This window comes from Conger conger, chromosome 3 (genome assembly GCF_963514075.1).
Source record: "Conger conger chromosome 3, fConCon1.1, whole genome shotgun sequence".
In the NCBI taxonomy this organism is placed as follows: domain Eukaryota; kingdom Metazoa; phylum Chordata; class Actinopteri; order Anguilliformes; family Congridae; genus Conger; species Conger conger.
In genome coordinates, this window is record NC_083762.1 from 40,870,520 (window position 1) to 40,888,405 (window position 17,886).

Consider the following 17,886-nt stretch of genomic DNA (forward strand, 5'->3'; position numbering starts at 1 on the left):
GTATCTCCCTGGTCAGTGTCTATATCTATATCTCTGATCAGTGGTTCTGCTCTTTCCACGATCAGTGTCTCTGTATCTCTCTGGTCCGTGTCTCTGCTCTCACAGTTCTGTGCTGTAGATCCAGTGGGGCTGCAGAGCAGTGGATGATGCGCTCGACAAGCTGTGAGATGCACGTCGTCACCTCTGTGAACACGGCTGTCCCCGCTCCCTTCCTCCGCTGCCTCTCTTCCTACCTGCAGCTCCCCCGTCACCATGACGACCGCCAGAGTACAACTCTCCCTCTCCGAGGCTTGTCTCTGTGTCATTTCCAGCTGGGTGCTGCTCTTGATGGAACATTCCGCCCTCAGCGTTCGGCACAAACCACTCCGTCATTCCCACTGATTCTATTTCAGTGTCTTTTTTTCATTTCCTTACAAAGAAGCCCTCAGCAAGAAAGATGTTTCTTTTACTCACTTCCTAGCTGCATATCCTTCTCAGTACGCTATGCGCGTGTGGCCTGAGATGAAGGCCGTTATTAATATAAAAAGATGAATGTTTTTATTTGCAAGAATCTTTCGTTATTTGTGACAGGAACATCAACGCTTTTCAACCGTGCAAATAGCACAGAATAATATCTGTTTGAGCAAATGAGCGTATGCCTTTTATATGAATATGGATAGCGCATTGTCATGGCTAAGGTGTATAAATAGTACGGCCATAAGTAGGGCTGAAACCATATGGAGTCACTTGACCGCAGTATGCAAAACCTCTGCACTCTGTCAGCTTCATCGGGCGCTAGGTTATAATGTTCTGTTTTTCACTGCATTACTGTCAGGCTCTGAGCACACACCTGCTCACAATGCACTGTGATTTCCAGAATCACGTAAAACTACAGTATGTAAAGTGCAGTCCGTAAGTATCTCGACAGTGGTGCAATTTCTGTTCTTTTGGCTATGTGCTCCAGCACTTTGGATTTGAAATGAAGCAATGAAAATTAGGTTAAATGTTAAACGTCCTCATTTTTACAAATGCTGATAAAAGACTCCAAAGGCAAAAGTCTAGAATCAAAACTGGATATTGAAAGCTTTGTAGACATGCTGTGGTGGCAGGAAGGTAAATTACGGTGCTGTCCACCAGGCAGCACCAGCACTATCTACAGGTATGGCTACAGCTGTGATTTATTGTAATCACCATAGCTGTGGCTAATTACCTCATTATTGGGCTATAAGAGGCCTGGTTCTCAGGCCTGAGGCAGAGCTGGGTTTCCAAAGCGGCTTGGGGACACTACTGAAAGAGCTATTTTAAGCATAGTTTTGGTAATTTTTGGTTACAAAGAAAAAGTTATTTTTAACTTCTTCTGTTGTCATATTGGCCTTGTTATGTACTTTGATATTTCTGTTTGAGTTTGGCAATAAAACATGGTAAGCCTTTTCTTTGAATTGTGCTGTCTGTTCACCACATGAGCAGTGGCCAGCCCTGCATCAGGATGCAGTAAGGAAGCGATTGAATACACCTGACTGATCAGAAATAGCTGAGAAGCCAACTGTCCAATTACTTTTGGTCCCCTAAAATGGGGGGACTGTGATATGTGATTATGCATGTAAATGCCCTCAAATTAAAGGTGACAGTCTGCTCTTTAACCTCATTATTCATTCTTTTATTTCAAATCCAATGTGCTGGAGTATAGAGCCAAAACGACTGTCCAACTGTGGAATTATACCGCTGCCAAATACCTATGGACTGCACTGTACATCTCCCATACACCCCCATGGTGGTTATGTAAGCTGTCCGTTGATTGTCCCATCTAGCTGCCAAAATGTCAATAGCACAGCCCAAGGATATGTGGATATTTGTCAAATGGCCGACTGTTCCTTCACTGAAACTACAAAACTTTGGTAGGTTTTGTTTCAGAACTGGCAGCGGACGTATTTGTTAAACGCTGTTTAATGAGTTTATGAAACCACTGAGGAATTCCATCTTCTTTTAATCACTTTTGATGGATTCTGTTATCTTTCTATGCCTACTTACTATTACTGGAAGTATAGTCTCAGAGTTAGTTCCATGGAAACTAAAAGAGACTTGTTTTTTGTGAGACAGAAGAGGAGACCATAAAAGGAAAAATAACTAAAGCAATGCAATTGCTTATTTGACAATATTCTCTGTTATAAAAGCTTCCTATTAATTTATCAGTTGCCTCATCCTTAACCTTAAGTGCCACCAGTATTCAATTAGTCTCTTTTTTGTATAACATTTTTATTTAGTGACCACTTCATCTATTTATTTTTTATATTAGTTTATTTCTCAATTTTCTCTAAAAAGTAAAGAAATATAGTTCTAACGGGCCTTAAATAGCTGGCACCATCACTTTTTACTATTAGAAACACTTTTAAAAGTGTTATTCCATTTGAGCAATGATATGTTCCTCTCTGCACAGATATATTACTGTATACTTTTTATCCAGGGATCCTATGCAGCCAGTTATATGAGTCATGTTGCCTGTTAAGTCCCTATGGTACAGTCAGTACTAATAAATCATAATCAGACACATTAACATTTGTGTGATGACCCATTTTCCCATCATCTTCTTGATTATGTCAAATTAATTGACCAATAATAAATCCTACAGATGTGAGCAATATAAATATATTATTTTCAAGAAGAAAAAAACTCATCAGAATAAGTACATAATATCACAGCATTTATTTTGTGCGTCTATATATTATAGCAAAAAGAGAAATCTTGATTTTCATTGCACAGAATTTCAAAATCTTTGATGAGTTCTTGAGTTTGTCACCTTTTATACACATCCTGACAGAATAACAGCATGAAAAGGCTGTTCTGGCACTTTTGACTTTGATATCTTAAGCTGTTAACCCTGGAAGGCAGGTAAAACTACAGATACATGAGAAAGAAATGTCAGACAAAAGCTCATATCAAATAAATTCCTTCCTTAATCTTCTCATTGAAGAAATAAAATATGAGCCTTTCAAAACTGTTGAGCACATATGGAGAGCTCACTCAATAAAGGCACTTGCAAAGAGTGCACACAGAGGCCTTTAGGCTAGACATTGTGCTTTTGAGTTTGGGCTGTGTTGCAACGTAGCTAACGTTAACGTTAAGCTTTGTCCCGCCAGGGTGGTGTGGGCACACTCAGTCGACAGCTGCAGTTTATGGAGTTATGAGACAACTCCTCTCCTCTTCCCAATGTCCCTTGCTTCGTTTTTAGTGGCATTGGTGTAATGTAACAATATAGTATAATTTCTGATTCAAAATGGGAGATAAGGGGGGAAATCTACTGTAAGTCTATGTGGAGTGGAACAATTGGTGCACCCCTGGTTTAAATGTCTGTTACACAAATCTGTACGAGATAAAAAGCAAACCTGAACTCTAAATGAAGTTAAACATGACACCTTTCTGCAAATGATAAAGCAAGATTCCTTTTTATTTTCATATTTTACTGTTTATAAATTATAAGAAAGGAAAAGGGCCCTGCACAAAATTTTGGGAACCCTTTTGGATTATTCTTTGTTACTTTTTTAAAAGATGATTACTATGGCCCAGACCTGATTTACTTGTTAGGGCTGCAATGAGTCAGGTGGTATAATTCCAGGGCCTATTTTGAAGTAACTCCATGACTTCTAATGTATCCAACTTAAGTGGCTGTTTTGTCTGGTTCCTCTAAACAACCATGGGTTCCTCTAAACAGTTGTCCAAGGATGTCAGAATGAAGATTTCCAACAAGAAGGAGAAGGCTACAAAAACTCAACATTCCAAAATTTCCACTGTCAGAAACATTAGAAAATAGATGATGAATCTATTTGAATCAACAGTTGATGTCAAGGCAAGGTAAAGGTAAAATACAATGTTGAGATAGAATGGCCTGAGACCTGGTGAGAAATGCTCAGAAGAATCACTGCTAAAGAGCTGCAAAAAAGAGTAGCAAACACAGGTCTAGCTGTTCACAGGACAACAATACAATGCACTTTAAACAACTCAGACCTACATGGCAGAGTTGCCAGAAAGAACGACCTTGACACAAAAATAAACATCTGAATTATGCAAAAGAAAACTTTGTGAAGCCTGAAGCCTTTTGGAACAATGTGCTTTGACTGACGAAATTGAACTTTTTGGCTACCACCAAAGAAGGTATGTTTGGAGAAGCCTTTGTAGAGAAGAATACCTTTCCAACTGTGAAGCATGGAGGTGGATCCATTATGCTTTGAGGTTGTCAGCTGGGGGTACACGAAATATTGTGCGAGTGGAAGGAAGAATGCACTAAATATCAATGAATTATAGAGGCTGATGTTCAAAGGTCTGTCCATACATTGAAGTTGAAGAGAGGTTGGGTATTCCAGCAAGACAATGAGCCAAACATACCTCCAAATCGACCATGAAGTACCTCCAGAGAGACGGATGAAGGTTTTGAAATGGCCACCACAGTCCCCAGACTTGAATATTATTGAAAATCTGTGGCGAGATCTCAAACATGCCATACATGCAAGGAGGCCAAAGAATATTTCTGAGCTAGAGGTGTTCTGCCAGGAAGAATGGGGAAAAATTCCAAAAGCAAGAACGACTCTTAGCTGTCTACAGGAAGTGTTTACAAGCTGTTATAGTTGCCCGAGGGAGAGTTATAAAGTACTGTAGTAACTGAAAGGGTTCCCAAACTTTTGCATAGGACCTCTTTCCTTTTTTTGGAAAACATTTAAATAAAATGAGAAGAAATGTGTCATGCCATTGTGCCATTTAAAGGTCAGATTCACTTCTGTTCACTTAGATATTCATTGTAAAAGGCTTTTTGACAAGGGATGCCCACATTTATGCACATTACTGGATATAACATGGTAATCAGTGAAATGAAAATCAGTGGGATGAAAATGGGTCCAACTACATACTATCCAACTAGATGTAGCATGCAGGTATAGGTCATTGATTGATCTGAAAAGTTGACCTAAAAAGGCACATGTTTTTTGTTTTGTGGCCAAATACTTTACCCAAAAATCAAACATTCATTTTATTTAAAAAAAATAAAGATTTCACCACAATCAACGTTTCATAATTATTAGCACCCCTGGTTTAGTACTTGGTGCATCAACCTTTGGCAAGGATAACAGCATGGAGTCTTTTCCTGTAGATTAAGGAACACATTTGGAGGGGATTTTGGACTATTCCTCTATCCAGATCCTTGCAAGATCCTTCACATACTTGGGTTTGCGCTTATCAACTGCCCTCTTCAGTTCAGCCTACAGGTTTTCGATTGGATTGAGGTCCGGCGCCTGAGATTGCAGAACATAGATTATTTTATCACATTTCTGTATGGATTTTAAGGTATGCTTTCGGTCATTGTCTTGCTGGAAAGTCCCCATACAGCCAAGCCTTGCGGTAGAGGCAACCAGATTGTCAGCCAAAATTGCCATTATACCAACTTAACCAGTGCCCCTGGACCTCTGAAATGAGAACAGCCCCAAAACATCCCTGACTCACCACCTGACCAAAACATTAAAATTGATCTCATCTGACCACAGCACCTTGGTTCAGTCATAATTTAAATGATCTTATGAGACCAAATAAGGCCAAAATTAAATATTTTGGTCAGATACAGCATTGGCAGATTGCTTTATCATTTTTTTCCAGTCTGCAGATGTGGCTTTGTCCAGTGTGATAGTAATTAAGATATGCACGCTCTTATTTCTTTACAGGGATTAATGCATACCTAATTCCCATTTATGGAATATCCCATGATTTGGTCTGTGTCAGGAGCTAGAAGGTTGTTTTCAGAAGGGTTTTCACCTTCAGTGACAACAGTAATTTGAAGGGGAGTAACTGACTGCACACAGTATCCTGGTACCTCCTCACAAACCTAGGATTTGGTTACTGCTTCCAGACTGTTCACAAAAATCTGCAATAACAAGCATATACTGATATAGACAGGCACTTATACGTTTACAATATATATACTATATGGGCAGACAGACTGTACACACACTTATATACATGTTGGCATAAGGTACACATTGATACACACATGCAAGTACAGACAGACAGAAAGAGACCCCAGAGGATGATAATGGATCAAGTTCGGCTTTGAAACCTGTGGGTTCACTTGTACATTACAATATACAGTCAGTTAGCACTTTATTAGGTATTTATTAGATTTCTTTTTTTTTTAGTTGTTAACTCTTCTGCTGCTATAGTCTATGTGTGAGGTTGAGGAGGTGCGGAGAGCCAGGTGCGACTAAGGGGGTGACCCCTTGTAAGCGGACCCACAAACGAGCCCGCCACTAAGACCCCGGGGGGGTAGAGGAGACAGCACTGTACACGGAGACAACTCCGCACAAATAAAAGGAAGAGCCCCAAATAACGGCTCAGAAAATAAAAACTACCCTCCAAAACCAGGGCGGAAATCACAAACAAAAAATGAGTGCGTAAAGGCTAGCACTTCTGCCCCGGACCGGGGAAAACCCAAAATAAAAGTACAACCCAGTATAAAAGACTGGGCTAACAAAAATAAAGACTCAGGAGTCGCAGCTCCGAAAAAACACACAAACCAAAATACAAAATACCGGGGACAACGTCCCTCACCCACGGACTCACACGAGCCGAAAACAAAAAAGAAACAAAGAACAAAAGAACCTACAGGAAGGCGGCTGCAGTGTACACACACTAACGCGCAGACCCCTTCCTTACCTTTTCTGAACACAGAACCAGCACAATACCTGACTCGAATGCTGAGTCTTACCATGTGCTAATACCGGCTAGGTGGCAGAGCGAACAGTGACACCGAAGCGGAGACTGAGGGGAAATGAGGGCTTTAAATACCTTCAGGAGGTAGACATCAAGTAGGCACTAACGACCACCAGGTGAAAGTAATAAGCCCCCCTGGTGGCCACCATCAGTACTACCTCCAACCCTGACACTATGCACTTAGAAGTTTATATTCAGAGATGCTCTTCTGTATACCACTGTTGTAATGTGTGGCTATTTGGGTTACTGTCACCTTCTTGTCAGCTTCGACCAGTCTGGCCAATCTCCTCTGACCTCTCTCATTAACAAAGCGTTTCTGCCAACAGAACTGTTCTGCACTGGATGTTTTTTCGTTTTTCGCACCATTCTGTGCAAACTCTTACGGGTCTACCTAATAAAGTGATCACTGAGTGTATGTTAATACCATATACAAGGTTTGCCTTGTTGCCTCAGGTACGTAAGTTACATGGCCAGAGCTGTCAGCTTTTCTCAATCCAATGAAAGCAGCCAACCGTCAAATGCCTGTAAACCATCAGTTAACCGCCATTAGTCTGCATTTATATAATTTCTTTGCGTTCCACTAAAGCGGTCATGCATGGCTGCCACTGCCATGCAGCGTACAGTGTGACACAATGATGAATTGCCGCAGACTCCCCCTGTTCATGGACCAGCAACCACTGGAAACATTGTCAGGAGCAGAGATCCTAAAAAGCCCCGGCAACTGTTCAGCTGTGAATGTGTTACTGTTCATTTAAAACCAAGTGCGCGTGATACTGGTCCATTGTGAAAAATGTGGAAGTGTTTCAGATCCACTGTAAACTGTGCCTCTTTGTTACGGTTACACTGCTAACTGTGGGTATTTTCCTGGCGTGCGGTGACCCATGTTGGCACTACATTATATTACATAACATTCATTTAGCAGACACTCGTATTCAGATCTGCTTTCAATGTAAGAGAACATAATTACATCCATCAAAGTTATCTGAGAAACATAACCCGACCAGTGAGTCTATGCGTCATTCAAATACTAAATGCCAATCTTAATGCAAATTTAAACAATACAAATCAAAGACATAATTCATACAGTATAAACTATGCTGTTATACAGACAGTATAAGGATATAGTATAAGTTACTAAGCATGCTATGACAATCCTAACATAGTTAACCTTAAATAAGAAAATAGTATGAGAGGGTGGTTTAACCGTCTGAGGCTTGTGGCTGTATTAGTAGTCCACGTGTGTACAACATTTGTGTGTATTGTGTTACAGAAGGACCATGAGCAGTCTTGGGACCAGTACCGCTTTGCTCTGGCGCAGCAGCGGGCATTGCTCCAGAGCTGGCAGCAGGACCGGGCCAGCCTCCTGATCAAGTCTCTGGCCATTCTGGAAGAGGCCCGGGTGGCCCACCAGGAAGAGCTGTCTCAGCAGTGCCAGCGTAAACACCAACAGGAGATCTGCATCCAGCTGAAAGAGAAGGTGCTCTTCTAAGTTTCATGCTACTGATTTTGAATGCTTTTTCCAGCAACTAGGGCTACACAAAGCTCTTTACACTTAGTGTCTCTTTTTCAGCCATTCGCAAACACGCTCATACACCAACGGCGAAAGGCTGCCATGCAAGAATGTATTTAGATGCTCATTCGAAAGAAAATGTGCTCACATCACTGAAAATGCCCTCTATTGCGGAGTCAAAGGTTTTTTCACCGTCTTCTCAGAAATATTCACACAGACAGAGATTCCTTGGAAGTCATCCAAATTAAGTCCTCAATTTAGACGTAGGCATCGCTAAATAAATTTTTTGTTGTAAAACGTCTAGCATCTCAAGAGCTGTTTTTGCCTAAGCATAAGCCTCAGCGTGCGTATGGAAAATGCTAGTTTCATTACGCAGGTGAAAAAAATTCTGTGTTGTTTGTTGCAAGCCTAACAAACTATACACCATTGGAAGCATAATGTCATTAGCTAAAATGCTTTTCAGTCATTATTTTGTAGAAGTATGCAATAGCGATACGGACAACAATGATAATTCCTCCAGAGATTAAATTAAACAATGGACTATTTCACTTTTCAGGGTTTTGTTACAGCTGACAAATGTGGGCGTGGGTTTCCTCCGGGTACTCCGGTTTCCTCCCACAGTCCAAAGACATGCATGTTAGGCTGATTGGAGAGTCTAAATTGCCCGTAGGTATGAGTGTGTGAGTGAATGGTGTGTGTGCCCTGTGATGGACTGGCGACCTGTCCAGGGTGTATTCCTGCCTTTCGCCCAATGTATGCTGGGATAGGCTCCAGCCCCCCTGCGACCCTGTTCAGGATAAGCGGGTTCAGATAATGGATGGATGGATGGATGACAAATGTGGTAAAATGCTGCATCCCACTAATTAATGTGGTTAAGAACTTTTCATAGAAGCACATTTCATAGGAATCAAGCAAAAATGCAGACATGCTGTGCAAATGGGTTGGATACGGCTTATCAACTATAAGGAGAAAGGGTGACAGCATGTCTATAGACTAATCGTTCAGTGTGCCTTTAAGATTTGTGCAAAATTATCTCAGCACTAATTATACGGTAGGCTTTCTGCACATAAGGATCACACATTTGCAGTAGTTTTGCCAGCTCTGTCTTTTTCAACCAAATTGACTGATGTTTTATTGACTTGTGAGATTGTAAAGTTAACTTGAATGTTGGCTTTTTTGGCTTTGTGACCAGAAGTAGGCAGATTTGTGCAGAGACTGATGAGCTCACTTTGAGCACTGCTCGTTCTTTACTCATTACTTTGACCTTTCATTACAGTTTCACCATGTCACACCCTTTGTAGCAGAAGTGTTAATGGTCACTAGTCACAAACTCAAGGTATGGACATTTTCAGCTTTAGCTTTTAACCTTTCAGCTATGGTGCAAATTCATAAACGAGTATAGTTACAGTGTAAGTTATTACGGTACCAGGACTTGTGAAATGCATTTATCACCTAATTGGCTATAGTGGGTATTCTGAGGTCCATATGTACAAAATAAATAAAGAAATAAATAATCCCCTCTAATCAGGGACTAATTTAAACTTGACTATAGTCAGCAGAAAAGAAAACCAGCAGTACTGCTGGTGTTGAGGGCCAGATTTTTCTGTAGGCTCCTTGATACAATTCACAACTGTTTTGTTGTTTTATATATAAATTTGGCACCCAATCTGGGGCTGAGCACATCCAATTCCAGCCCTAATTTGGAATGGCCAATCATCTCCAATCACAGCCGCACCCCACTGCAGATTCAGAAGACATCTGTGGTTCTCACATGATGTCACAAGCCTGCTTTTTTTCACACGCTGCACACTACAGCTAAGCTGGCATGGGGAAGCTGTTTGACCAGCGGGGGATATCAAAGAAAGGCGGACATCTAACCAGCTATGCCAGTGATCCTCACTCCTGGTCCTGGAGAGCTGTAGGGTGCACTAGTTTTTGTTGTGACTCAGCACTTTAATTGATCAATGAAAATGGGCGATGTTTCATTCGGGTAATCCTGGTTAATGAATGCTTAATTGGAGTTGAATGTAAATTCCAACCATAGACCATATAAAAATGGTTCCGACTGCCCAGACACCTCCTTCTGAGTTTTGCAACACACTGGAGCCAGAACAACTTCCTCATCGTCCGTTGGGACAACGTGCAGTTATGTCGTCTTCCTGGCAAGTTTCCATTCCGTTTAACTTTTTTTATTTTTTATTGCCCTTACAGTGCATTTTTTTGTACCGATTACCAAACTTGTGACGGTCAATTACCATCTGTCTCTTTTGAATGGCTTTTCCCATGCTGATGGTCGACAACGGTATTTTCCATGCTTGTTACCTCATTTTTATGCTCCAGTGAAAAAGGAAGTGATGAAATGACACAATATAATTATATTGCCAATTTCACTTTGTCTGATTTTATTTACAATAATTGTGAGGGGTGCCAATCATTTTGACACCTATGCTTTTCAGAAAAAAATGGATTACTCAATAAAAGAAACATTGAAACATAGGAATAAACGTATTGACGTATAAGAAATATGTAGTTTCCCCATATGTTTGAACATAACATACACATTCTTATCTGTGCTGTTTACTAAATATTGCCTTTGTTCTTCATTTTTATCAATTCTGGTGCCCACTGTATATTGATTTTGGGGAGAAAAAAAAACTTTAAATAAATTACTTAATATATCCAAAACAAAGAGGGTTCAATCTTCAAAAATATGATTTATAAGTAGGTCTGAGGACAGCCAATATCTCTAAGTGCTGGGATATCTCATTTTGGAACCAAACTTGAGTCAACAAGAGCAGCTGCTATGTGTTCAGAGATTTGTACTGCAGTAGCTTTGTGTATGAGAATTCATGATAATCATTGTTTGTGTAGTGATTTACTACGGCATATAATGAAAGAGAGCTTATTACAGTCCTCGAGGAAGCCCTTGCCCTGCTGAGCAATATCGGAGCTTGGAAAGGCAACAGAAAGAAAGAAAAAAAACGAGTCGTTGCACTGGAAGCAGTGGCTTCTGGGAAGTTTGGCTTGCTGAATGGGGTGCGTCATAACAGGTGTAGAAACGCAGCTGGTCCTGTGAGACACTTTGGCAATTCCAGATACAGATTTCATTACTGGCATTATTTTTTAGCCTTGCTTCTAAGAATGGCAAGTCATTCATTCTGCCCATCCCAGACAGACAAACAAGACACAAAAATCAGTCAGTCTGCTGATAGGAATCACATAAAATGACACAGTATGCGCACATACACAATTAAATGTCCAGTGTTCATTCAACTCTAACACATTAGTCCTGACCATATGTACTCTGTAAGAGTTGATTGAACACTTTTACTGTGCACACACACACACAGCTGTACTTGAAAACATACACTTGCATGCATCCATTTGCACACACAAGGATGCATGACAGCTGTATGCATACATACACATGTGCACATAAATACAGTATACACACATGCATCAGATGAATGCATATAATCAGTATGCAGTATATAATGTGCATGTGCCTCCTACTGGCCCATCTTTAATCCTCTAGCAGAAACCCTGTTTGAGTTTCAGGTATCAAATTGAGCTTGGTGCGGATCAATCCCTTATCCCTGCCACAGCAGGGCCAGAGTGGGATGTACACTCATTTTCAGGCTGGGAGTTTCATGCCTCAGATCAGCCCGCTATGGGGTCTGGGGTTCCCTCCCCAAAATGTGCCTATTTTAAACCAATTTTCAGTATTTTCACAATGTATCCCAGTGCTTTGTGCCCATCCAAATTATATAAAAATACTCCTTCAATTACATCCAAATATCTGAAAATGATATATTTAGCATGGCGACATGCAGATACTTGTCATGGAATATTGTGTAAAGTCAGAGTACAGAGCCAAAAGAACAGGCCACATCAATGCACAGCCGAACCCTTACGCACTTGCAAAATAGGCAATGGGACAGACTACACCCCCTGAAGGCTCTCGCAGGCACCTGCATTTGAAGTGCACCAGTGCTCAACTGTGCGGATTGGGACTGGGCCTTAGTCACATTATTTTTGGTTGGACCGGATGATGCTGTATGGCTGCGCCCGTGTTATTAGCTTCGTTTTTATCAGTGCAACCACAGTCCTGTGCATGCAACCTTCAAAAAAGTAGCCTATTTCAAATGGGGTCCATTACAATATTTGCTAGAATTAGAATACATCATCTGTAACAGGTATTTGAAAACATGTGAATAATATTGCAAATAAAATGTATTTTCACTGCACCAACCATTAGCTGACATTGATTTTTTTATTGATACAAATTAGCCTACTAGCAAGCTACAACAGCAGCTCCCAATTACCCAATCCAGCCCTGCTCGCATGGATATAAGCACAAACACATGCATAGATTCATATACAAACAGTCTCTCAGACATACATTACAGACACAAAACACATAACTAGTATTTGCATCAATAATTGTACTTATAGCCCCTTGGGTTCTCTGCACCAGACACAATGAGGAGCCATCTTATCTGGGCCAAGGTGTGCAGCTTGAGTGATGGTGCAATTATTTGTGCTGTTAGGGAGGCTGTTGAAAAAATGCCTCTCACTCCAGCAGCGATTTCTCACTGCTGTTATGTAACACACACTGAAAGGATTGTCAGCTTGGAGACGAAATAGGCATTGATCAAAACGTACCTTTTTATGAGTGCTTGCAACATTTTTATGTGCTTTGTATCAATCTGTCGGAGAACATACTATTTCCCCCTAAAGAGATTTTAATTGAGTGTGTTCAGCTTGATCAGCCTTCCATCTCATCTGCATGTGTGTTGCAGCACAAAAATCTGTCAGATTATTCTCATATTTCCGTTCCACACATGAACTAGACATTTGTGAATTGCTGCAGAGGATAGGGGATTGGAAGGTCCTGGAAGAAGTTTGGAACCAATCCACCAGAGCTTATTACAAAATAAACTACAAATTGAACTCCCCCCTGGCAGAATTCCAGTTGTTTTGGTGGGAAAGGGCGCTTGCCGTAAGGTATGTGATGTAGAAATTAGTTTTTTTTAATGAGATATGCCCTTTCATAAAGGTGCATTAAATAATTTTAGTTTCCATTTGCATCAGTATATACTGTGCAGTCTGTAAGTACTCCAGCACATTGGATTTAAAATTAAGCTTTATGTTGAATATGATGAATATGACTTCAAAGTGCATATTATCAGATTGTACATCCATATCGGGTGATCCATGTAGGAATTACATCCCTTTTTACACAGCCCCCCCTCCCATTTTAGGGGACCAAAAGTAATTGGACAGTTGGCTGCTCTGCTGTTTCTGATTAATCCGGTGTATGCAATCGCTTCCTTCGTACAGGTATGGCCTTTCAGAAAGCTTTCATTGTCTAGTCTTGATTCTAAGCCTTCACCTTTGTCAGTTATTGGAGTTTGTCAACATGATGACCAGAGTTGAAATGAAAGGAAGCCAATACGAGGCTGAGAAATAAGAAAAACAGTCAGAGACATAGGCCAAACAATAGGTTTTACACAAACTGTTTGGAACATCATTAAGAAGAAAGAGAGAATTGGTGTTTGTTTGGAATCATTTCTTAGATTTTTCATTGAATTTGAGCAGATAAGATACTTCTGTACCCTTCAGAATTCATTCTGTGTGCCAGTACTGTGGTCACTATACATTCCCAAAATCCCACCACGATTCACAGTTTGTATCTTGCACAGTTCCTTTTGGCCTTCTCACTTTGCTCTTGTCATCACAGATATATATGACCAGAACTCTGCAGACTCTTTTAGGTACTATTTACCAAACTGTAACCTGACCATCCTGTTTTTGCAGCTAATAACTGTGTTTGGAGTTTTTGTCTTCATTATGGTGAGAATTCTTAGGTCCTCAACTGTAGAGGTCTTCCTTGACCTACCAGCCACTTTGCAATTGCTGAGCTCACCAGTAGTCTCTTTCTTCTTATTGATGCTCCAAACAGTTCATTTGCTGATTGTTTGGTCTATGTCTCTGACTGTTTTTCAGCCTCATAATGGGTTCCTTAACTGTCATTGGCACAACTATAACCCTCATATTGACAAATGCCAATAACTCTAAAGGCAATCAACCGAGAATCAAGAGACTAGATACTAAGACTTTCTTATACCAGCACAAATAAAGTGATTCAATATTCTTGACTAATCATAAACTGATGAGAAGGCAACTCTTACTTTTGGTCCCATAAAATGGGGCGACTATGTATAAAAATTTATGTAATTCCTACACAGATCTCCCGATATGGATGTATATCAGTCTGCACTGCTTAATTTCAATTCAGAGCCAAAAGAACAGAAATTGTCCAAATAATAACAGACTTCAATGTAAATATAAAAAATATGCCTAAGACTTTATCCACTGTGAAATCAATACATTTCTATACAGTACAGTTTGATCAAAAATTACAAGTAAAATGTCAGTGATGTGCCATCCAACATCACCAATATGATGTTGAAACATGTTGAAATGTTCACGGCATGGTGCTGGTGTATGGGTGAGGGAACTGTATTACATTCAGTGTACACTTTATTTGGTCTTTTTTAGACTTATTTGTCTTATGCTGCTGTAGCCCATCCACTTCTAGGACATGTGTGTTCAGAGATGCTCTTCTACATACCACTGTTGTAACATGATTATTTGAGTTACTGTTGCCTTCCTGTCTGCTTGAACAAGTCAGGCCATTCTCCTCTGACCTCTCTTATTAACAAGGCATTTTCCCCCACAGAAATGCTGCTCATTGGATGTTTTTATTTTTTCACACCATTCTCTGTAAACTCTGTAAACCTTTTGAGCTGTTGGAGATTTCTGTTTCTGAGACACCTAAAGCACCAACAATCATTTACATGATATGTTTAAAAAAAACCTCAAGTTGCCCTGAATTTCCTTGTTCTTAGAATGTAATGTTACTTTAAAACGTGAGACTCCATATTTCCCTCCACAACAACCTGAACAGATTTGTTGCTGGGCTCATTTGATACTCTAATGAAGAACATTCTTCTGGTTCCACAAAACTGTTCAAGGATCACAGGTTTTTGTCAGCTCTGTAATTTATCTCATCATGCAATAATAAGTTAGATAATTTATTTGCTGTGTATTTGAGTATGTCTTACTTACTAATAAGCCAGAGAGAATGGTAAGCCTTTCAACATGGTGAAGATAAGGTATGTTATACCTGGCAAAGAGACCAGGGTCGCTCACTTCTAATGTCACAATAATTAGCCTAAATAAAATAAAAATCTGAGGCTGGGATTTCCCAGTGCTGCTAACCTTATGAGAGCATGTTGCGGTTTCCAGTAGAACCTTTTTGTACTATAATGAGCCATTTCCTATTGCCAGAAGGCAGCTTTCAACAAATAATTTTAATGAGTTTGTCTTTAAGCAGTGGATGAACTATAAGGCCAGTTTAAATTACTGTGTTTGAAAGCAGAAATGAGTTCGGATAAGGAGGCTCGGTGAGTTTGGTGACTGTGTGTGTTGGAGGCAGGAAAGTTTTTTAAAACACTTAAAAAGCGGTATAAATGTAATTTAATGTATAATGCAAGGAGTATACAAGAAATGTGCAATATCATAATTACATTTCATGCATATGTCCTGATGTGGATAACATATTTTTGAAGAGAAAATGAGTGATTATAAAAAAATATTGGCCTAGATTATGTTCCAGACACCTTTGCAGTTTTAAACTGACTGGCTGCATAAAACACGAAAAATTAAATGTGAATGGAACTGTAATTACATTCTTATGGGGATTACTCATGAATTTCAAAGAGAGTAGGAAGGTTCATTAACATCTTGAACCCTCAATTTTACTACCTCTAATGGTGTCTCCAAAAAAAGAATATCCAAGAAATCTGCTTAGAGAGTTTAAATGGAGGAGAGAGCCCATTCAGCTGTCTGTAGGTGACATCACTGATTATTATGGGATGTCACCAAAGCCAGAAATGTATTCAACGGATTTATAAATGGTAGTCAATAGGGGGGGTGCCCAAAACAAAAGCAATATGAAAAAAAAATCTACTATATAAATAAAGGGTGTGCTGCCCCACCATCTAGATTGTGACAAGCACATTTTAAAAGTGAAAGTACCATTCCTAAGCATCAGTTCTGTGCATACGCAGACACCTATGAGGGATGTACCCAGGTCAATTATACGTATATGTTTCATCTGCATTTGCCAAAGTTGCTTCCTAGCAAAAGTGAAGCATGTTTGTTACTCACCTCTCAGTTTGAAGTTATGTATCTTTTTCAGTTTCCTACAAAGCTAATACATGGGTCACTGGCATGTCATGTTATTGAGCTTATCTCTTGTTATGGTCTTTTTATACATTTACAAAGCTGCACTCATCACTGGATTTGGATAATTCAGCCTTTTCCGTGGTAGTCATTTCTGCTTGACATACCTGAACTATTTCAGGAACATTTCTCCGACCAATTTTAATTTTTTTTGCCTAGTTATAAATACCTATGAATTATTCAAAATGGTAAGCCCATACCATTGCTAATCCCATTCACCCAGTTCTGTCACCCAAAATCTGGGGTGGCTTCTTTTCACTCTGTAGTCCAGCAGAGCCATTGTTAAGGTGGAGGTGTGTGTCACTCCTGCAACTGGCACATGCACAGGCAGACCACAGCCACCCAATCGATCAGAAGAGCCGCTAATGTGTGGTGGGATAGCAGTGACCTTCACGACTCCCCGGGGATATTACATGTGATTATACGTACCGTAGGATTGCTCATCTCAGTTAGTGTTGTCCTGGTCAGTGCTTGAGTCCAGACAGTGAGGGTGACTGAACCAAGGCCATTAGTTGTGTGCTCCACTCCACTGCCCCCATTTAACATATCTCAATAGTTTCGAAGAATTCTTCTGTTTTCTTCTGTTGCCAATTGAACCCTATCTATCCCAATTACCAATGTTATCTAGGATGCACCCCCTGGTGAGCCAATTATGCCGCTCCACGTGAGCCGGCCAAACTCAGCCTTTGGCAGGACCGGGAATCGAACAACAAGGTTCACTGCATCTTAATTAAAATCCAGTTAGTTGCTGTAGATTCCAGTTGCATTTCAGGAAAGGAAAGAGTCTTATCGAACTCAACGGTGAAAGGCAAAGTTCAGCTCTTTATTTCTTGGTTACAAATCTGCATGGTTTAAGAGGAAACAAATGAAAATCTACAAAAAAATACCTAAATCCAACAGGTTTGATTTTGAAACTATTTGCTTGAAGAAGAAATAGGTATCGGAAAATATAGTCAGGGACACGTAAGTTTAACCGATGCACCCATTTAAGTATAATTCCGACAGGAAATCCCCAGCTCTCATATCCGAAATTCAAGAGTACAAGCTCCCTAATTTCAGACAGCTGCTCGGCTGCTCTGCTTAATCTGACAAAGGTAAACAACGTGATGTATTGAGTTTGGCTGAGCTCTGACAGTGTGTCTGAATTTGAGTTAAGGCTCTTAACAGACAGAAAACAGTGCTTGTTTTTCCCAGAGCACATTGCTGGGATTGATTTTTGTTCCCGGTATGAATATGTGATGGACTGTCTCTCTTTGGGGAGGGCTGCGCAGTGCTGTGGAGCTGTAAATCAAACCTCCACTCAGTGCTTTGGGTGTCCCCCAGGAGCCTGGTTCTCCACC

At 40.3% G+C, this 17,886-nt stretch overlaps 1 protein-coding gene across 1 annotated transcript in view; it reads left to right on the plus strand.

Annotated features, from left to right (window-relative positions):
• The window catches only part of LOC133124927 (coiled-coil domain-containing protein 148-like), a 57,367-nt gene that overhangs the window by 24,160 nt on the left and 15,321 nt on the right, over nt 1-17,886 (plus strand). Inside the window, exon 11 of the mRNA XM_061236505.1 lies at nt 7,994-8,200. Coding sequence (XP_061092489.1) covers nt 7,994-8,200 — 207 coding nt within the window. The remainder of the gene's footprint in view (nt 1-7,993; nt 8,201-17,886) is intronic.